This window comes from Marmota monax, unplaced genomic scaffold (genome assembly GCF_021218885.2).
Source record: "Marmota monax isolate L192 unplaced genomic scaffold, Marmota_monax_Labrador192_F-V1.1 WCK01_AAM20220418_F8-fsc00264, whole genome shotgun sequence".
Classification (NCBI taxonomy): domain Eukaryota; kingdom Metazoa; phylum Chordata; class Mammalia; order Rodentia; family Sciuridae; genus Marmota; species Marmota monax.
Window position 1 is genome coordinate 1,296,083 of NW_026693143.1, and position 23,521 is coordinate 1,319,603.

The window sequence follows — 23,521 nt, forward strand, 5'->3', positions numbered from 1 at the left end:
CTCCTTTCCTTCTGGAACTCTACACAAAAGTTAGATTATTTGATGTTGTCTCAAATTCCTGGCTGCTCTGCTCAGAATTTTTTTTTTTTTAAAGATGGGATCTTACTATGTTGGTTAGCCTGGCCTTGAACTTGCCTCAGCCTCCCAAGTAGGGGGATTACTTAGTGCCTCCCACCATGTCTGACTTTTGGTCTGGTCAGCTTTCAAATATACTCTGTGTACTTTAGTTGGATAGTTTTTTTAAATTATTGTTTATCTTTAAAATTACCTATTACTTCTACTGTAAGGAAGAACTTCTCTTATTCCTCAACTTTTTAGAAATTATCTTTCAGTACTGTTTAGAGTTTTGTTTAACCCCACAAGATTATCTATCCATGATGATACTATTTTACTAATTTTTTATTATTAATATTTAGTGCTGAGAATTGAATCCAGGGCCTCATATATAATAGGCAAGTGCTTTACTACTATTCCAGTCTCCCTTCCTAAATTTAAAAAAGTATTTATAATTATTATCTTACAGTCTTTCTTTATGCCAATATGTGGGTCATATTTGAATTTGACTCTATTTATAGTTGTTTATCTTGGTTATGGGTCACACTGCTATTTTCTTCATATCATATTTTTTGACTATATGCCAGACCAGTATTGAATGGGTATTGAGCCAGCCTTACAACCAGGGTATAGACCTCAGTTGTTGTGGTATATTATTCTTTTATAGATTTCTAAACTAAATGCTGTTTTGTTTTTTTTGTTAAAGAAGCTTGTGGTTATATTCATGAGGTATACTGATCTCTACTTTGCGAGCAACTGCTCATGTTTTTGGCATCAGGGTAAATCTAGGTTTATGAAATTAATGGGAAGTGTTTCCTCCTCTTCTGTTTTCTGGAAGAGATTACATAGAATTGGTGTTAATTTTTCCTTGTTTGTTCTGGTATAATTCTCCAGTGAAACCACTTGGCCTGGAGACATCTTAGGAGTTGAAAAGCTATTGAAATGACCTATTTCATATTGGGCAAGACATAGTAGTTTGTGTTTTTCTTAGAATTGATCACCTTCACCTTTGTTGTTGAATTTATGTGTGTAGAGTGGTTAAAATATTCTTTATTACCTTTTTGATATCTTCTGAGTCTCCAGTGACATCCCCCTTTCATTCTTGATAATTGTAATAGGTTTATGTTCTCTCCTTTTTTTGTCATTCTCTCTAGATGTTGATCAATTTTATTAATCTTTTCAACACAATTTTTTTAAAAATTCAATTTCTCTGTTGTTTTTCTGAATTCAATTTTAATGATTTGTGCTCTAATCATTGAATGTGGTATGTCTCAGTATGGTTCTCTTTGAAATTTTCTGCTCTTCGTTTTTGAATCTAAACCTTTATGCCCCTTTCTAAATTTGGGGTGTTTTTAGCCATTATTTTTTCTGGACTTTTTCAGTTTTCACAAACTGTTGAAATTACAAATCCCTGCCTCAGATAGCAGGGTATACTTCTGTATGAAGCTAAATATAAGATTGTTGTAAATAGCTCTTATCTGTGAATGGTTCATTTTTCTTATTTTAACTGATCCTTATCTCCCTGCTTTTAGTCATTAGCATGGGGGATCAAAAATATCAGGCCTGGCCACTCACCTCCCCTATCTGCAAACAAAAGGAAAATGCAATGGTGAAAACACAAAAGGAACTTTAATCAATATAGCCATATTGGGAAGACAGTGAGATTAAGCATCTCAGCCCTATCCTCAGGGAGACTGACAAGAACTTTAGGTTTAAATAGAGAGTAAGTTGGGGCAGGAGTGAGAGGTGAGCAGTGTTGATCAAACCTGTCTGGTTGATCATTATCTCAGTCCTGGTGGCAGAGTCTTACTGGTTCCAAGGAAATTGCTGCTGTTGATCTCTGCTTCCCAGGCCAGGATGTTTACCTATCAGAAGTGTGGTCCTGGAGAGGGTTGGTTCAGTTCTCATGAGATGGTCATGCCTAGCTGAAACGGGTGGGGGCTGGCAGTTTCATCATGAAGTGATCTGCCTGTCTGTTGTTCCTGGGCGATGGTTTGAGACTTCTGACCTTTGGTACAGGAAGTATGGGTCAGGGTGTTGTCAAAACTGGCAGTTGAGAAGACTGGAAGGGCAAAAGGGAGCAAGGCAGTGAGTCCTGCTCTCCTCCCAATATGGAAAGGAGGCAATGAAGGGAAAGCAGAATTGAGAAAGTGGCTGACAAAATAACAAACAAACAAAACCAAAAAACCCTCTAAGACTCAATATTACAAAGTCTGAGACCTGGAAAGACTCAAAGAGAGGTTATCAGAGTAGAAAATAAGCACAAAGTTCCCTAATCCTTAACCCAAACCAGATTGAGGAAAGGGGAGAGGGGCAACAGAGAAAAAAAGGGGGTAGGGGAAGTCTCTTAAGCTCACCCACTTAAAAACATTTGGACAGGAAGACAAAATTTACAGTGTGACAAGAATAGCAGGGCCCTTAAAATAGAACCAATAGCTTAACACCTAATCGTGACAAGAAAGCTGAGCTTGGGGTCTACCGACCAGATTCTTAAGAAGTCCCACTACAGAAGATTCCCTCTGGTTAAATTTGCAGCTTTAAACCAGAGGGAATCTTCTGTAGTGGGACTTTTTAAGAAGCTGGTCAGAAAGAAGTTCTAGAAGGACCACTACCAGCTGAAAATCACTGAACCCCTCCCCCTTCTGCAAAGAATGGGGGTGGAGTACTGTGGATCTGTGCTGGAACATGTGCCAAACCCAGTGCTCTGCTTAGCCTTGGGAGCCAGGCAAAGGTGGAAAGCTCTGCACTGAGCCCACTCTACTCAAGAGAGAGAATGAAAAGGCAGCTTTGGGCACAAGCAAAGGAAAGTGCTTTCCCCAGTCCCAATTACTGCAATGGGGTCAGGGGTGTCAGTGTGGGAAGCCTAGAGACTGCCCCCCAGATTCTGGAAGGGAAGCTGCCTGAATATCCAGTGACATAGAGATGTGGTTCCCAGATGGTGGCAGCCATGGAAAGAGGGCTGCTAGGATAAGTTCCCTGAGTACCCCAGGAAACTTAAGTGGAAGGCACCAACAAACATAGACAGAGGGAGATTAGTGAAGGCAGAAAATTACCAGAGCCAAGGCGACAGCAACTGCCTGCTCCCCACTTTAACTGGTGCCCAGCCTGACTTGTGATCACAACTGGTGAGTGAAAGGGCATTGTGTGGATACTGGTGGGACCCTGCATTAGACAGAGTCAACAGAGGGAATCAATGTGTGTCATTCACAATCTTCAGCATTCCAAACTAGAACCCAGGCGCACTACATGAGTCCCTTCACTACAGTAACCCAGAGAGTGCTGTTGGCCAGCAGAATACTTCTGCATCACAGAACAACCATCCCCAACCAGAGTTCCTATGCTCACAGACAGCCACCAGGATCTTCACCAACCAAAGGGATCCTGTAGAAGGGAGCAGGTACATGGTGACCCACAGCAATCACAGGGACACACCAGAGCCTGTATTCTGAATTCCAGCACACGATAGAAACAACTAAGCCATAATACTTACCCACTGAGCAGTCAGCTTCAGGCCCCCACACTGAGAAACCCAAAGCACTGGTGGGAGATCCACAGCAAATAAGTAATTGGCTTCTGTACCTCTGCAACTTTGGGGAGATCCACAGTCAATGAAATCCAAACCAAAGTTCAACAATAAATTTACTTTGCCTCGACATGGGTTACTATAAATAACACTATATCAACTTTGATCGTATAACTTTAACTTGAATGATAGTTGTTACTGCCATAGCCAATGTTGTACCTTCAACCCATTTGAATGTATTTCATCCAATAGTTTCAGGAATTAATTAGAATCAGTCTTTCTATCTTTATATTTTTAGCTCTAGTTTATACTTGCTCCTCTTATCCCTTATTCATGCTCTTGCATTATCTACTACTACCTGAAATACTCACCATCCTTTTCTACTTTCTACCTTGGTGGGACTTATTCTTTTATATCTTTCACTCTTTATCTCTGTCTCTATTTTTCCCTCTCCTTTTTTGCCCAACCTTTGTTCTTCACATCTCTTAACCCTCACTTAAGGTTATAGTAATTTTACTAAATTTAGTAACTATTTTTTGACATATTCCAGAACTCTATTACTAATTTAGACTTGGATTTTAGGAACAGTGGAGAATCATAGCAACAAGATTTTATTTCTCTTAAGATTGAACAGTACAATGCTTGGCTCTGAAATTATTACAGTAAATAGTGTTTGTGATATCTTTAAAGTGGTGTTGATATTGATTAGCAGAGGTCACACAGACTTAAAATATCAATATCTGGATTATTTTCCCAGCCCAAGACTCTTAAGGGAAAGACTCAAAAAGTAGCACCTCATTTGAAAAGATAAGTGACAACTATCCCAATAGATTTCAGCCTACACACAATATGAAAAATCAGGGTAACAAACTGTCCCAGCCAGCCTGTAATGCTTTAACAACTGACCCCATGGCCACCACACTGGAGGAACTATCAGAGAAATAGTTTAGAAAGTTCATACTTAAAATGTTCTGTGAGCTAGACGAACATGTAAGGAGTTCAATTAGAGAGAAAATATAGGAAGTGAAAGATCACTTCAACAAAGGGAGATTTTGAAAAAGAATCAAACAAATTCCAGAAATGAAAGACTCAATGAACCAAGTTAAAAATTCAATGGATTGGGGCTGGGGTTGTGGCTCAGCAGTAGAGTGTTCACCTAGCATATGTGAGGCCCTGGGATCGATCCTCAGCACCACATAAAAGTAAAATAAAGATATTAAAAACAATTGGTTAGATTGTTAGATTTTTCAGGCCTCAAATAAAAAGTGCAAAATTTAAAAAATTAACTTGACATGAAGAAAAGATGTCAAGAGACCAAGGACAGAATATTAAGGAATTCTAGGATAATATTAAGAGGCCAAATGTAAGAATCATTGGGATAGATGAAGGCTCTGAACTATAAGCTAAGTGGATGCACAATATTTTCAATGAAATAATATCAGAGAAATTTCTAATCCTTAAGAATTAATGTAAATTCCAATACTAGAGACATACAGGACTCCAAATATACAAAATCACAATAGACCCAATCCATCATATATTACAATGAAAATGCCTGACATATAGAATAAGGTTAGAATTTTAAACACTGCAGGAGGAAAATGGCTGGTCACATTTAGAGGTAAATTAGTCCAGATTTCAACTGATTTCTCAACTAGACCCTGAAAGCCAGGAGCACATGGAATAATATATACCAAGCTCAGAAAGAAAATGAATGTCAACCAAAAATACTATACCCAGCAAAATTAAACAGCAGAATTGAAGATGAATTAAAAACCTTCATGATAAACATTAGCTAAAAAAATTTGTAACCAGAAAGCCTGTGCTATAAAATACCCTCAAGAAAATATTTAATGAAGAAGAAATTAAAATTATAAATGAAAAATCAGCATAGAGAGGAATTACACCAGAGGATTAGTCAATTAAAGCAGAATCAAGACTGATTTAAACATTAGAAATAAATCAAAATAACAAAATAAAAGTCATCTGTCAATAACAGTATTGAACATAATTGGTCTAAACTCTTTAATCAAAAGATATAGGTAGGCAGGCAGATTGTATTAAAAAATAAGACCCAACAATATGCTGTCTGCAAAAGCCTCAGTTGTCTTACAGGCAAAGACATCCACAGACTGAAGGTGAAAGGGTGGGAAAAAATGTATCACTCACATGGACTGCATAACCAAGCAAGGGTTTCCATCTTCATATCAGTTAAAGTGGACTTTAAACCAAGCTAGTGATAAAGAAGGACATTTCATACTACTTAAAGATTCATACATCAACAAGACACAATAATCATAAATATCTATGGTCCAAACAATGGGGCATCTATGTATATCAAACAAACCCTTCTCAACAACAAGAATCAAAGAGACCACAACACAAGAATACTGGGTGACTTTAATATACCTCTTTTACCACTGGATAGATTTTCCAAACAAAAAGTAAACAAAGAAATTATAAAACTCAAAAAAAAAAATCAATAATTGAGGCTTAACAGACATACATAGAATATTACATCCATAAATGAGCGAATACACTTTCTTCTCAGCAGCACATGATCCTTCTCCAATATAGACCATATGTAATGCCACAAAGCAAATCTTAGCAAAAAAAAAAAATAGAGATACTACCCTGCATTCTATCTGATCATAATGGAATGAAATTAAAAATTAGTGATAAAATAAAAAAATAGAAGCTACTCTAACACCTGGAGACTAAATAATATGCTATTGAATGACTGATGGATAACAGAAGAGAGGGAGGAAATAAAAAAATTCCTAGAGGTCAATGAGAACTCCGATATAACTTATTAAAACCTCTGGGACACTATGAAGGCAGTGCTAAGAGGAAATGCTAAGCCTTGGTCATCTTATTGGCAAAGACATCCACAGACTTCATTGCATTAAGCTCATTCATTAAAACAAGAAAAAGTCAACATATAAATGACCTGACATCACATCTCAAAACCCTAGAAAAAGAAGAACAAACCAACACCAAAAGCAGAAGACAGGAAATAATTAAAATCAAGGTGGAAATCAATGAAATTGAAACAAAAGAAAAACTTCAAAAAATTGACAAAACATAAAGCTGGTTCTTTGAAAAAATAAATAATATATAAAGAACTCAAAACATTTAACACCCCCCGAAAAAAACCCACCAAATAAAAAGCCCAATCAATAAATGGGCCAAGGAGCTGAACCAACACTTCTTGGAAGAAGATATACAATCAATCAACAAACATAGGAAAAACTGTTCAACATCTCTAGTAATTAGAAAAATGCAAATCAAAAGTACTCTAAGATTTCATCTCACACCAGTCAGAATGGTAGTTACCAAGAATACAAACAACAATAAGTGTTGGCAAAGATGTGGGGGAAAAGGCATACTCATACATTGCTGGTGGGACTGCAAATTGGTGCAGCCAATCTGGAAAGCAGTTTGGAGATTTCTTAGAAAACTTGAAATGGAACCATCATTTGTACCAGCTATCACACTCCTTGGTCTATACCCAAAGAACTTAAAATCAGCATACTATAGTAACGCAGCCACAACAATGTTTATAGCAGCTCAATTCACAATAGGTAAATTGTGGAAGCAACCTAGATGCCCTTCAATAGGTGAATGGATAAAGAAACTGTGGTATACACACAATGGAATATCACTGAGCATCAAAAGAGAATAAAATCATGGCATTGGCAGAATATCATGCTAAGAGAAGTAAGCCAATCCCAATAAATCAAAGGCCGAATGTTCTCTCTGATAAGTGGATGCTGATCCTGAATTGGGGCGGTGGGGATGGGAAAAATGGAGGAACTATAATTGGGCAAAGAGATGGAGGGCAGGGGAGTGAGCATGGGGGCAAGAAAGATGGTGGAATGAGATGGACATCATTACCCTAGGTACATGCATGACTGCACATTTGGTGAGACACTACATCATGTACAACCAGAGAAATGAAAAGTTGTGCTGCAATTGTGTACAATGAATCAAAATGCATTCTGTTGTCATATACACCTAATTAGAATAAATGCATGACTAAATTAAAACAAAACCAAACAAAATTCAATTGAGATTCTGAAGACAAAAACCTATTGCATTCTTTGATGCTTCATTTTGCAAATCTTTTATAACAAATTTTCAAAAGCACAGTCAAAAGGATAGAGGAAACAAAAGAACTCCCATGTTCCCATCATGCAGCAGTTGGTAGCTGAGGTCCCTGTGGCAGTCACACTATGTGCCAACTTTTACCACCCTCACTACCCCACACAGAATTACTTTGAAGCAAATTGTAAATCACATCATTTATACACAAATACTGGAGCATATATCTCTAAAAGAAAAGATAAACTTGTAAAAATGTAAGCATACTATCACTAACTCACCTAACAAATCAACAATAACCTTATCTTCAAATATCTAGTTTGTGTTCAAATTTCTGATTGCTTAATAATTTCTTTTAGGATTGGTTTGTTCAACTCATGATCCAAAATCTGAGTGTTGCATTTAGTTGGTAAGTTTCCTATAATCCTTAGACTCCTTCTCTTTTGTTTTTGTTTTGTTTTGGTCCTTTTTGATTGAAAAAAAATCAGATTTTTTTTTGATCTGTGAGTTTCTGCTTTCTGGATATGTTGCTGATTGCATATCTGTGCTGGTATTTAACATGATCTTTCTTTTCTGTGTTTGTTTTAAATGAGAAGTGAGATCGAGCTAGTTGATCAAATTCAGTTTTAATTTGGCAAGAACATCTCATGGGTGATGCACTCCTGTGGTTTTTCCAGCTCTGTAAGGTCAGATTGTCTGTGTGATGTTCATATCAAACAGGATTAGGACAGTCTGATTTACCGGTTACAAAGTTTTTTCTTTAAAATCGGTATTCCATTTAATGGTTTTGGCAGCCATTGATGATATCCATGATTCCATCTCGTTGGTTACATCTGTTCAACACATGGGTTATATGTAAATGTTGCCAGTGCACTGTGATCCCCTGGGTGGGGGACTCATTAATCTTCTCACAAGAATTCTTCTTGTTCACAACCTTTGGAGTTTGGGTGCAGTTTTCCATGTGTCTGTTTGGAGGGAGGTTTATAAACTCAGTAGCTAATTCCCCAGTCTACTTTGGTAAGATCTGCTGACTTCTGTGGGGATGACCTTTAGAGATCTGGGTGGCCCTTCTCCTCAGAAGACCCCCAAATGTCAAACACATTTAAGATTAAGATACATTTAAGATTAACTTGGTCAGAATAAATGTTGCTTCTCATCTTAAGAGGTTTTAGGTATTTTTGAGAAACGTTTCCCAGATAGTGTGACGTCTTGGAACCAAAACAATTTTATTTTTCTTATTCTGAAAAAAAGTCACATTTGAAGAAGAAAGAAGCAGTGGGGCTCCATATGGCTGACTTTCTAAGTCCGTCTCTCTTAATTCCATCCACAGCTCCTTATTATTTTGTCCTTCATGATGTTATCCAAACCCAGGGAAGGATTTGCTGCTTTCCACATCTCTCCCTCATTCCTTCTTCACCATAATCTTTGTAGGAATCACCAAACGCTTAATGGGATAGTAAATTAAATATTGTTTGTATGGGTATGAAAAGTCAGGGGCTATGTCTATAAATTTGCCAATATAAAATATAGGTCTAGGATCTAAAACAATTTAAGTGGTACTGAGACCACCTTCCTGGAGGAAGATCAGGCTCTTAAACAATTTCAATGTCATAAGCAAGTGGGCCCCCAATGGAAAATCCTAGATAAAAAGATACTTTTTCTATGCTCCTGCCACTTTGCAGTGAACGCAAGAAAATGGGTGTGATGGGTATTGTGATTTTTTTCATTGATCCCATACTGTATGTATAAACAATTATTTTCAGCTTGTCCTTGCACATGAAGCAAAAGGTCTTTTTGGTCCTTCCATACATCTCCACTTTGCCACACAGAATTAATATCAGGTGTCTCTCCAAAGCATTGATCGATTTTTCCTTGCAGACAAGTCTGTTCATATTGTTTTCTTTTATTAAAGAAATATGCAGTAGGGGGCTGTGGTTGTAGATCAGTGGTAGAGTGCTTTTACTTGCATGCATGAGGCACTGGGTTCAGTCCTGAGCACCACATAAAAATACATAAAAATAAAAAAGATTGTTTTTAGTTGTCCATCTACAACTAAAAAAACATTAGAAAAAGAAATATGAAATAGGTTGCTATGTACGATTATAGGTTGATATTGCCATCTGAAATAATTTTGCAATGATTGAGCATACTTTTCCTTTGTTTAGAATCTTGATCCAGGTGTTGGTTTTCTGACCACAATAAGAGTGAAGCTAGGAAAGGAGGTTCTGAATATTGGTAAGTTGGTCCTACTTGTTGCAAGACCTCTCGAAGATGTTCCTTCAGTTTTTTTAATTGACTTCACTAGTTTGGAGGCAGGTTTAATACAAAAGAGAATGATGTTGGCCAAGATAAAGTTCTGCTTTTCCTTTAGCTGCCTTTTGACAATACATTGTTCAGAGAGAAAAGTATATTTGTTCACTATATCTTCCATGGTGCTTAGAGCATCTTCTTGACTTTTGATAAGATATTCTAGGAGCCCAGAAAACTTGTCTGCTTTTAAAGCTTCTAGGGTTCCTTGATTTCTCTCTACTTGAAAAGGCAAATGGAGCTTTGATCCAACATCTCTGCTATGTGATTCTGCTAAGGGACAAATAAATATAACTACATATTCTTGAAAGATACCTCTACCTTCTTGTAAATTTTGGCCTCTTTATTTCGATTAATGTTGTTCCTGGGTTTTAGAAAGACAAAGTAATCATCAAAAAGAAAAAAATCAAAGGACTTCTCCAAAGAAGATTGCAACAAAGTTAGATAAGAAATAAAGTTCTTGAGGAACAATTTGAATTTATCTGGATTTCCCAGAATATCACAATTTCTCGATATACAATTGACCATATACCTCTTTTAGACAGGTCATTTTTATTGTCAAAAAAGAATGAGAAGTTATACTCCATTTATGTATGATGTGTCAAAATATATTCTCTAGTGCTTTAAGAATGAGAAACAATAAAACAATAAAAAATAATTAATAAGGAATCACACTCAGAATATTCTCAAGTGCTTTATAAATGAGAAACAGTAAAACAATTGGAAATAATGCATAGGGAATCACATTCAGAATATTCATTAGGAAATATCCACGTTCTAGCTCCCTTAGAAAAGCATCCATTTTTTCAGTAGCAGAAATCATTTTTGACTTCTGACACAGTCTTTCCTTCACTTCATATTTTTGATCTTTACTTTGCTGTTGAGATTCTTTGAATGCACTGGAGGCATGTACTGTTAATTCCAGAAGATTGGTTGTACCATCAGTTACAAGAAGCCGATTTCCTCCAGATTCTTGTATCAACCAAATGATTTTATTATAGTAGACTTCTCCCAGTGTGTTTGAGATACTGGGATTGTCAGGTTCTATCTTTTTAGCTTGTTTTGCCCACTTCAGAGCATTGCTAAAATCTTTCTCTTTAAGGTAGAAATGTCTTGACAAAGCTTGGCACATGAATGCATTTGGGTTGAATCGACTGATACCTTCAAGCAATACAGCTTTAACTGCCTCATTGCCTTCATCTTTATGTAATGCTTCAATGAATGGGGAAAACCAGTTTCCTGTTTCACCTTCAGGTTCATTATGCTGCCTTGTGAGCAGTAGGGTTTGCATATCTTGGAGAAATTTGCTTCTTCCTATGGCAGCATCATAGAACATATTTTCTGTGAGCAAATCCAGCATAATTTGACTTTTATCCAAGTTATAGCTTTTGTTCAATTCTTCCAGTGAGAGAATCGCAATCAAAGGGTGAATGATGCGCACTCCACAGTATTTCCCACATTCTTCCACCTCTGTTCTTATCAGAATTGTAGAGAACGTGCCCATTTTGTCTTCAAGTTTTTCTGTTCCCCAGTAAGCCTTCTTGTTTGAGATTCCTAAGAACTTCTCACATTGTGAGAGTGAAATGGTGGTATCAGGCACATATGAACTCAGAAGAGCCAGAAAAGAAAAGAGCTTTGCTTCCTTGGTATAAATATTCTGCCCTTTCAGAATATTCCTCACCACATTTTCTTTGTACTCTTTATTAAAATTGTTTTTCATAATCATGAAGGAATAAAAATCTTCAAAGTTTTCATGCTGTTTTTTGATTTCTTTCAACTTAAGCTCAAAAGCTCTCTGTTCTTTGGGAGACAGTTGTTGTGTTAGGGCAATACTGTCTGAGTTCCCTGAACACACTTCAGGATTTTGTGATCTCATGCAATTTAGGATGATCACTAGAGGTCTCTCATATCGAATGTGCCTTTTAGCTATAGCTGTTTCAATGGAAGCCTGCAGAATGTAGACATTCTCTTGGTCTTCAAAATCATCAACAAGGAGCAATACTGGTAAGTATTCCTGATGGCCTGCTACCCTATAGGTAATTAAATTGGTCACCTGTTCTCCAATTTCAGAAAAATCCACTCTCTTATTTTTCAGCACAGCACATCTGAATTTCTTCCTTAGATCCCACAGAAGATGCATAGCCAAGGTAGTCCCCCCACAGCCTGGATGATGATACAGATGAAGGATTTTGGTACATGTTTCTTTAGAAGAATATGCACAGTTTTGAATTGATACTTCCAGTCTTTCAAATTTATCTCTTTTGACAAAAGATGAAAAATAGTTTTTGGAAGAAAAGTAGAAGTTCCACCATGATACTTTGCCACCTCGGTAGAAGTCTTCCTCTTTGGATGCCTTGAATTCTAGTAATTTTTTTTTGTCCTTCTCCAAGAGTGTGTCTTCACATTCATTTTCACAGAGAATTTCCAGGGCAGTCATGATTTCTTCTTCTTTCTTCAGAAGGACAGTAGATGAACCAACTGAGGGCAATAATCTCTTTGAGGATCGAGTTACAGATTTTAGTTTCAGAACAGTGTCATTTATTTCTTCAAGATTTAAGGCAGAAATACATTGGTTTGATAATTCATCTTGGTGTTTCGTTAATCTTGCTTCAAGCAGGTCTTTCCATCCCTGGCATATGTGTGAATGTACACAAATACACAGTATACTTTCCATTCCTTTGAGATCTTGGTAGAAAGCACAGAAAGTCTCGATGAGGGGGTCTCTGGGGTCATCCACAGAGGAGAGTAATAGAAACACCACCAAAAACTTCCCTCTTGGCATTATGTCTTCACGTGTGAGGAATGAAATCAGTTTCCTGACTTCAGAAGCTCTTTCCCTTTGCCAGGAAATTGGATCTAAGGGTTTGTATTTTTCACTGTCAAGGTCTGACCTCCCATTGCAGAAAATCCAGCTGGGTTGCTGGTAAAGATTCAGACTAGAAATCTTGTCACTCCACGTGGTCCCTTCTGCAAACAGACTTGGAGTGTGAAGGTTTGCTACTCGGCTTTCTTTGAAAGCTTTGACGACTCCATTCCTTGCTGATTCGGGATCAAACTCTAACACAGCAAACCACTTGATTTCCTTGAGGAAATCCAAGTGTTTTGTTTGCTCTGGGTTACATTTATTTGTTACAAGAATGTACCAGTCATAGAATGAATTGTCCAGCAAATCTTGATTTCCTGTCAACAGTTTAACTAGCTTGGACCCCTCACTTTTGTTTTTATTTGGCTTTTCTTTGTATTTTTCTTCTGCTTCTTTCCTAGACTCTGCCACTTTTTTTAAGTCTAGTTTAAAAGCTTTGAAGTCCGACTTACTTTTTGTGATGTCCTTAGATTTGGGCCCATCTCTCACAAAGACAGAGTATTTTGAACTTTGTTCCCATGCTTTGTTGTTACAGTTTTGCATTTTGATCTGGAAATAGTCCTCTCCACATTCTGCATATTGTGGAATGACATCCACTTCTATAACAAATCTGTCAGATACAGTACTGTTTGGCAGTAAAACTTCCACAAATCTGGGCTCTCGAATGCACTTCTCTGCTTGTTGGACCTGACGTGCTTCAAAATACTGATGTATCATCTTATGGAAGTGTTCAATTAGGGCTTCTTTAGTGACTTTGGTGATTTGCACACCAACAATTTTTCCATGGGGTGTGTCTTCGACTCCCAAATGAATGGTGCCATTGGTACGTGAATTCATACAAGCTGAGGCAAATCGGAAAACCTCGTTGCTAAATTTCATCTTAATATCCTCTTCTGTGGCTGTTTTTGTATTTGTGAAGGCCTTGAACTCACGTGCTGGATCGATGAGATTGCGTGATCCAGTTTCAGGCTGTAGAATGAAATGTAATTTATAACGATATGGATCACTGGATTCATCGAAAGGATATGGGATACATGTTGGTTCTAGGCATGGCTGCTTCTCCTTTAAGTCATCTGTTTCATCTTCCATGAGCTCATCTTTCAGTGACTTGGAGCCTGTAGCCACTGGACTCGTAGTGGCATTGGACACATCTGAATCGTTGTTATTCTTTTGTTTTTGTTCCAAAGTCTCTTTACTTTCCTTTTGCTTCACAGTTTGTTTTGGGGGAATATTTTTACTGCCTTTTTTCCTCTTGGATGTCTGAGTAGGATCTCGAGAGGATGTTTTCAGTAATTCCTTGAAGAGCTCTTCTATTTGGATAGCTGGTCCATGGGTTATGCCCATATCCACAAGATTCGTTTTGTTTAACCACTTCAGGATGGCACCGTTCACATCCTGGGCCACCAAGGTGTCCCTGTGCTTTTGGTCAACCTTATGGCTTTCTAACCATAGGTTTACATCTTCTTTTGTCCAGTCATCTGTATTTTCTGGAAGGTTTAGTTGCTCTGCCATTGTGATACCTATAGTTAGAGAAAGAATAATCATTTATTGTTTTACCAGTAAAACTTTGAAAGAAGTTATTATTTCATGTGTTACATAACTTAAAAATTTCCTATCACCAATTTCTTCTACATTCTCCAAGAGAAACACTATCGAATACAAATATATGCACACTTGTTGTCTCATATGAAGGGAGCAGGCTGGGCAAAATTCTCTTTCCTTGGTTTTATTCACTAAGTATATTGGAGATGCTGCCAGGTTGTATACATAGAGATTTTTCATCTTTATTTATGGTGATTTGTTGTAATGAGCATCTGCCTTATCATTTAGGAATATTCAATTCTGCTCTAGAAAATAAAAAAGAGACTATATGAGATGAAATATAGATGCAAGTAGTTTGTGAAAGAGGTTATGATAGATAGATGAACTAAACAGAGTATAGAATGTCAATCATAGCTACGAAGGAAGAGGAGGACCAAATAGTCATAAAATATTCATGAGATGCATATGAACATTTTTGAGGTATCATTAGGTTACTTGTTGCAACACCATTGTGACCTTTTGAGTTCTCTATTCAGGGAATATAAGTAAAATCCACAGTAGCATATTGGGCTATTCATGACCTATAGCTGGTCAAGCATACTTACTCTGAATCTTCCTGAGGAAAGCCAGTGTATGCCACGGACCAGGGCCCTTTCTATCTACTGAACCCCTTAGGGCAGATCTTAACTCTGGGCGTATTGAAGAAGGGAAGGTTTCTATACTTGAGATTGGTACAATAATACTGTCAGACTGTCATAAGTTAAGTATATATAGATAACATGTACAGCAACCAGTGAAAATGCATACAAAGTGATGCTTTCAAAGACATTGTGAATGAAAATGTAATTGTACTTCATTTTCAAGTAACCCAGAAGAAGGCAGGAAAATAATACAAAGGAAAAACAGAACAGAGAAAAACAAGTATTAACAAACAAATAAACTTAATCCCTAATGTATCAATAATTACATTCAATACAAATGACTTAATTATGGACATTTAAAGAGAAGTTGGTAACCTGAACTCAAAATGTGACCCAGCTGTATCCTGTCTATGTGACTTGCAGTGGAAATATAATGATATAATAGGTGGGGTGAAGGTAAAAAAATAGAAAAAGTATATCAGTTAAAAATTTGGTGGTGAGAGCATTGGGGATCGAATCCAGGGGCACTTTACCACTGAGCTAATCTCCAGTTCTTTTTAAATTTTTTTACTTTGACACAAGTTCTTTTTAAATTGCTGAATCCTCAGCCTCCAGAGTTGCTGGAATTACAAGTGTACACCATCCTCCTAAGCCCATTCAAATATTAATGAACACATAAATAGCTATATGAATGTCAGTACAGTAGACTTCAGAGTACAGAAATTTGCCAGAGACAGGAATATTATATACTGATTAAAAAGGGTCAGTCTAACTAGATGTCGTCATAGCAATCCTAAAGTACAAGCATCAGATAAAAAAGTTGCAAATTTGTGAGTCAAGTACTGATCAGATTTTTCAGTTTTCAACCAATCCACAATTACAGTTGGATACTTCAATATCTTTGTCTTAACCACTGATACAACAATTAAACAGAAGAGTGATGATATAGAAGAATTCAACAATATCATCAATCAACAGGTTCTCTATCACACCTGTAGCACACTGCAACAAGAACAACAAAATACCATTCTTTTCAAGTGCCAAGATAGACCATATCCTAAATGATGAAATAAACTTCAACAAATTATTAAAAAATTGAAACAAAAATTTAACTCTTTTCTCTCTCCAGGCACAAAATTCAACTCAGGTGGATCAAGGACTTAAGCATTAGACCAGAGACCCTGCGCCAACTAGAAGAAAATGTAGGCCCTTCTTTCCATCAAGCTCAGGAACTGCCTTCCTCAAAAAGACTCCTGAAGCACAAGAAGTAAAATCAAGAATCAACAAATGGGATGGTATCAAAATAAAAACTTCTTTAAAAAAAAATCAATCAAGACAGTAAACCAAGAGCCTACAGAAGGGGATAGAATTGATGCCACCTTTTACTCAGAGCATTATTCTCCAGGATACTTAAAGAACTTAAAAAAAAGTTAACACCAAACAAAAGAAAACACCAAACAACAACAACAACAACAATCAATAAATGGACAAAGGATCTGAACAGACAGTTCTCAGAAGTAATAGGTATGGTCAGCAAATATATGAAAAAATGTGCATGATCTCTAGCAATTTGAGAAATTCAAATTAAAACCACACTGAGATTTTATCTCACTCCAGTCAGAATGGGAACAATGAAAAATAAAAGTAACAATAAATGTTGTTGAGGTTATGGGGAAAATGGTACACTCATATATTGCTGGTGGGATTGCAAATTGGTTCAAACATTATGAAAAGTATGGAGATTCCTCAGAAAACTTGGAATGGAACCACTATTTGGTCCAGTTATCCCACTCCTCGACATATACAAAAAGGTCTTAAAATCAGCACACTGTAGTGATGCAGCCACATCCATGTTTATAGCAGCTCAATTCACTATGGAACCAACCTAGGTGCCCTTCAATAGATGAATGCATAAAGAAAATGTGGTGTATATACACAATGGAATGTTACTCAGCCATTTAAAAAAATGACTTTATGACACTTGCTGATAAATGGATGGACTGAGGGCTATTATGCTAAGTTAAATAAGCAAATCTCCAAAATCAGAATGTCAGAATGTTCTCTCTGATATGTGGATGCTGACACAAAACAGTGGAGATGGGAAGAATAGAAGTTCATTGGATTAGACAAAGGGAAATGAAGGGAAGGAGCAGGGACAGAAATAGGAAAGAGAGCGGAATGAATCTGACATAACTTTCCTGTGTCCGCATATGAATACCCCACAGTGAAACTCCACATCATATATATCCACAAGAATGTTATCCTAATTAGAATAAGATGTACCCCAAGTTTGTGTAAATATGTCAAAATATACTCTACTGTCAGATATAACTAAAAAGAACAAATTAATAAAAAATCATTAAAACAGAAAAAAATTGAAACCAAAAAGAATGTTTGTTAGCCACAAAGAAATTGCAATAAAAATTGATAACAGAAAAGAGGAAAATCACAAAACAGAAAACCATGCTCTTCTAAACAATTCATGGGCCAAAGAGGAAGTCTCAAGTGAAATGAAGGAACACATTGCAATGCATAAAAATGAAAGTATAACACAACGAAATCGGTAAGACACAACTAAAGCAGTGTTAAAGGGAAGCCTTGCAGCAATATAGACAAATATTAAAAAGATGAAAAGTCTTAAAACAATAACCTAAATTTTTCTCTCCAAAAAAATCTAGAAATAGAAGAACAAAATAAACCCAAAGCAAGCAGAAGGAAGGAAACAAGAAGGACATGAGCAAATATCAGTTAAATTTAAAACAAAAGGAGTGGAGAAATTCAAAGAAAGATCTTGTAGAGAGATATAGCAGTGGAACAGACCAGAAGTAAACCCACACAAATATGCCCCACTGATATTTGAGAAAGATGCAAAAATAATTTAATGGAGATTGGATGGTTGTTTCCACAAATGATGCTAGAGTAATTGGACATCCATATGCAAAAATTAAATTATCTCACACCTTATACCAAAAGATCTCACACCTTATACCAAAATTAACTTGGAATGGACTTCTATGGAAAATGTAAAAGTAAGAAAGTTTTAGTAAAATACATAGGAGAAAATCTTCATGAACGAGGTCTAGGCAAAAGCTGCACCCCATGTGAATGACAGTGAACTCAAATGAAAAGTTAAATTAAGAAACAACAACTTGTAATGTCATATATTAGAGAGGAAAAATATATAAAACCTAGAAGCAATGAAACTGTTGCACATCCTAACTTATAAAAGCAGTTTCAATAATATTTCTACAAATAGTGATAGCCTTACGTGCTTTTATGAAAATAGAAGAATATATTGACAATAGTAAACTAAATGCCAATTTAGTAAGTTCAAAGAACAACAGAACTAATGTGAACCAGGAAAAAGGAGGGAAGACAACAAAGGGCAAAAATCTAACAAAATGGAAACCATACTTGCAACAGAGAGACAGAAAGAAGTCCAAAAGTTGTCCACAAAGAGTAATGAAGTTGACACACCTGTGGAAGGATTAAACAACAAATAAGAGAGATGTCACAAATAGGCAATAAGAGGTGCTGTAAAAATTAAAGCAGTTAGGGAATATTGCAACCAACTGTACATGAGTAAAATTGAAGACTGAGGTTAAACAAATTCATCCAAAAATGTAACTTACCAAAACTGACTGGAGAAGGAATGGAAGGAGACCACTTTCCTGTGAGATCACCAAGGCTGCCGATGCTCTCACTGCAACAAAAAGAAAGGAGGTGAGGAAAGCTACTTGACTTGCCTTTGAAATGATCACGGAGATAACATATTAGATGACAAAGGCCGGATGGATTAAAATTCAGAAAGGAAAGAAGCCTAGGTAAGCTTTGGGGCATTTTCTGATTCTGAGCTGGACTTGAGGAGAAGTCATGAGCCACCAGGAGGAAGGAAACCAGTGTGACTTTTGACAGTCACAATGTGGATGTGATGGATTGGAACCTAGATGTGCTCCAAAATGTTTAACCATCACCAACATGCAAAATCAAACTTCAGGGAGATGACCCTACACACCCACCAGAATGGCTACAATGAAAGGCTGACATGCTGGTGAAGAGGTGGGGTCAACGGAGCTCTCAGACATTGCCAGTAGAAACGTAAATTGTTTCAGCTACTTGGAGACACTGACAGTTTTTGTAAACTTAATTATGACTCAGCCATTCTAATGAAAAATTACTGATACAAGGAAAAACAGAGATGAATCTCACAACTGTGACCCTGAGTGAATAGAGCCTTCTTGTACAGCAGAAGTCAGAATGACTTGGTGTGGAGATTATTTTCTGAGGAGCACAGGGATGTTGATCTGTGTGTAGTTACACAGATGAATATGTAGAGAGACTTCATAGAGCCATGCCCTAAAGATTGGTTCACTTGGCATGTTATGCTTCATTTAAAAATCCAAGGATTTCTCCATAATAAATGATAAAATAAATAGATGAATAAACTAAAAATAAGTACTTGCATAGAAAAAAGATGATAGTGTGTTATGAAAAGAATAATGATTATGACCATTATCAAAAGGGTCATACTACCAAAAGTGCTGTATAGATTTAATACAATTCCTATTAAAATCCCAATTATATTCTTCATAGAATTAGAAAAAGCAGTCATAAAATTCATTTGGAAAAAGAAGAGACTCAGAATAGTCAAAGTAATTCTTAGCAAGAAAAGTGATGCATGAGGCATTACAATACTAAATCCCCATAAATACAGTTATCTCCTACTAGACAAGGGTGTCCAAAATATACAGTAGAGAAAAGAAAGCCTCTTCAACAAATGGAAAACTGGAAATCCATATGTAGCCAAATGAAATTAAACCCCTATCTCTCACCCTGCACCAAACTCAACTCAAAGTGGATCATGGACTTAGGCATTAGACCAGAAACCCTGTGCATTAGACCAGAAGTAAAAGTAGGCCCAAATCTACATCATGTCAGCTTAGGAACCAACTTCTTCCACTGGACTCCTAAAGCGCAAAAAGTAAAATCAGGAATCAACAAATGGGATGGAATTAAACTAAACAGCTTCTTCACAACAAAGGAAACAATCAATAAAGTGAAGAGAGCCTACAGAATGTGAAAACAGATTTACTATCTGCACCTCAAATACAGCATTAATCTCCAGAACATTCAAAGAATTAAAAAAACTTACACCAAACAAAACAACACAACCCAATCAATAAACAGGAAAGAAACTGAACAGACAGTTCACAGAAGTGAGTGGCCAACAAATATATGAAAAAATGTTCAACATCTCTAGTAATTAGAGAAATGCAAATTAAAACTACCCTGAGATTTCATCTCATTCTAGTCAGAATAGCAATTATTAAGAATACAAGTAAAAATAAATGTTGGTGCTGATGTGGGGAAAAGGGTACACTCATAGATTACTGGTGGGACTGAATATTGGTGTACAACCACTCTGGAGGACAATATGGAGATTCCTCAGTAAACTACGAATGGAACCAGCATTTGAATGGTTATACCACTCCTTGGTATATACCCAAAGGCCTTGAAATCAGTATAGTATAGTGATATGGCTACCTCAATGCAGCTCAATTCACAAGATCTAAGCTATGGAACCAACCTAGGTGCCCCTCACCAGACGAATGGATAACGAAAAGGTAGTACACAAACACAATGGAATATTACTCAGCTATAAGGAAGAATGAAATAGCATTTGCTGGTAAATGGATGGAACTGGAAAATGTCATGCTAAGCACAATAAGCCAATCCCAAGAACAACAGGCTGAATGTTTTCCCTGATATGTGGATGCTAATTCACAAAAAAGTGGGGTGGTGGGAGTAGGTGGGTAGAGAAGAATAGAAGTTCATTCGATTAGACAAAGGGGAATGAAGAGAAGGGAGGGTGAATAGTAATAGGAGAGAGAGTAGAATGAATCAGACATCACTATCCTATCTGCATATATGATTACACGACTAATATAATTCTAGATCATGTACAACCAGAATGAGAAGTTATAATTCATATATGTATAATATGTCAAAATACATTCTATTATCATGTATGACTATTAAGAATAAAACAAGAATAATGATTAATTCAATTCAGGAAAGCTGAGGTCTTATATTTTTTTATAAGGTCTTATATTTTTTATAACATTTATTATTTCAGCCTCAGATTCTAGGATTAGTTTTTTGACTTCCACATCCCACCCACAGTTAATTGATGGTGTTATTTTAATTTCTGTAAACCTATATTTCAAAGTGATCTATCTCACTCTTAATAAGGTGTATGACTACTGCTCTGCTCCAAGTGTTACTAGGCCTGCCCATCACCAGTGATGGACTTTGATAAAACCCATTTTTGACACCAGGAAGTTAAATCATGCTTTTGAAAACATACCAAACTCCCAATACTTGCAGAAGTAGTACATGATGCACTGTTTTCCTGTTGTGGGACAGAAGAGGGCTGGATGCCTAAGGAATTTTCAGGAAGCAGGTTTATTGACTGCAAGGTTCAGAGGGGCTATCTCCTAAAGTTCTCTGGATCATGAGTTTAGAAATTGTACAAACTTTATCTCCTGTGGGTTGGGGGACTTGCAAGTTTACGTAAAAGAAATTTTTTCTATGAGTTCTCAGAAAGTGCTTTTTTTTTTCTCAATTTGTAGATAAGTCAGAGGTTTTACACAATTTACCACAAAAACGGAGGTAACATCATCAAATCCAAGGCCAAACAGATTTTGCAAGACAGAGCAACAGAAAATAGAAAGTTCTAAGCATATTGAACTCTTTCATATAAATTTTTGCTGGTATTCTGTTAATTAAAACAATTATGGTGAGGGTCGCTGGAGAAGCTTAATTAAGATTTTTTGGTGGGGGAGGGGATGCCACTACATCTTGATAGTTGTGCCTTTCAATAAACCACTTAAAAATTATTGAAGATGAAACTTTTGGAGAATGTTCTTGAGAGGAATGAGTTTTCCTCATATATGCCACTGTTCACAGATTTCTACCTGAAACCAAAATTTCTTTTTAAATTTTCTCTTTTGATACTGAGGATTGACTCCAGAGGTACTTAACCACTGAGCCACATCCCCAGCCCTTTTTAATTTTGATTTTGAGACAGGACCTTGATAAGTTCCTTAGGACTTCACTAAGTTGCTGAGGTTGGCCTCGAACTTGCAATCCTCTTCCTCAGGCTCCTGAGTTGCTGAGATTACAGGCATGCACCACCATACCTGGCAATTCTATATACTTTAAAAAGCCACCTGAAAATCTAGCATCCTAGCCACCAGTAAGAAACAGGAAGCACAATTTGTTTCATGGCTGAACCCACCACGTGGGTTATGAACTGTCAAGGTTAACTGTGGGGTTTGTTAGCTTTATTTAGCAATTATTAAAAATTCAATCCTCCTATACTCTTGCATTATTGCATTTGCAATAAGCAAATTACTTATTGCTTCTGGGGGGGAAATCAGACATCAACTATAATTCCTACCAGAAATATAAAGCTGCCAAAATTGTAAGGACTTCCTGTAGTAGTCTGTCTGTCTGCCTCTTATAGATAAATCTTGTGTGACACTAATATTTAAGAAACTGTAGGAATTTCTGTTTTCCTTCTTTCTTTCTTTTCTTTTTTTTTTTTTGGTACCAGGAACTGAGCTCAGGGGCATTCAACCACGAAGCCACATCCCCAGCCCTAGTCTGTATTTCATTTACAGACAGGGTCTGACTGAGTTAGGGAGTTCTGTTTTGTAAGCTGCCTATTCCTTAGACAGTGGAAAGTATATAAACTTTAAAATTTTCATTTTCTGTTCTTTTTGAAAATGCCATTATGCCTTGGGGCATTTCATTCATAAAAGTCCCCCTAGTTTTCAATTATATTGTTTATGCAATGTTATGACTCATATAAGCAGAGTCCTGTCACAGCACAAAAAGTCCAGAAGCTCTAGTCTTAGAGTATTATCATACTTTTCTTGGGGTATTTTTCAGTTTCCTAAATGCAAAGTAAAATTCTTCCTATTCAATAAATTTCTGCATACATGATAGTAACATTAATAAGGGCTATTGTACTTACCTTGATTGTCTGTCAAATTTCTTCTACTAAAAGAAGCAGAAAATCATCTAGTTTAGTGCAGGAACCATGTGACACCGTGTTTTCCTCCTCCTAGGATGTTAGAGGAGAGTGTTTTCTTCATTCCCGTTTCCGTGAAAGCTTCTGTATCCTCCGGTCTCAATCTACCTGCAGTGGACTGAGAAACAACAGCGTGAGTGTGATTCTGGGAGGTGGGGGAAGGAAGAAAACTGGCTTGATTTCAGTTTCGTTTCCCAGAACTAGGAGGAGACTTTTTCCTCTGACATGCTTTTCTTGCCAGTCATTACTGCCACCTTCTGGTATATTTCGTTAAAATCCAAAGACTTAACATCTTTGCTCAGGAGTTTTGAAGGCTGCAGAGAGTCCTGTTGTATTGGCCACAAATTAAAGATGTTGTCTTAATTGATCCATTGAGAATCCCTTTCTCT

At 36.7% G+C, this 23,521-nt stretch overlaps 1 protein-coding gene across 1 annotated transcript; it reads right to left on the minus strand.

Annotated features, from left to right (window-relative positions):
• Window positions 1-1,661: 1,661 nt before the first annotated feature.
• LOC124099930 (sterile alpha motif domain-containing protein 9-like) lies at window positions 1,662-23,283 on the minus strand. The gene is given in 10 exon segments (XM_046455193.2): window positions 1,662-9,402; window positions 9,404-9,610; window positions 9,744-9,832; window positions 9,835-9,970; window positions 9,972-10,306; window positions 10,309-10,525; window positions 10,528-10,555; window positions 10,726-14,371; window positions 18,667-18,737; window positions 23,076-23,283. Coding segments are annotated over 8 exon segments (4,779 nt in total). The 5' UTR covers window positions 14,364-14,371; window positions 18,667-18,737; window positions 23,076-23,283; the 3' UTR covers window positions 1,662-9,273.
• Between the last annotated feature and the right edge of the window lie 238 nt (window positions 23,284-23,521).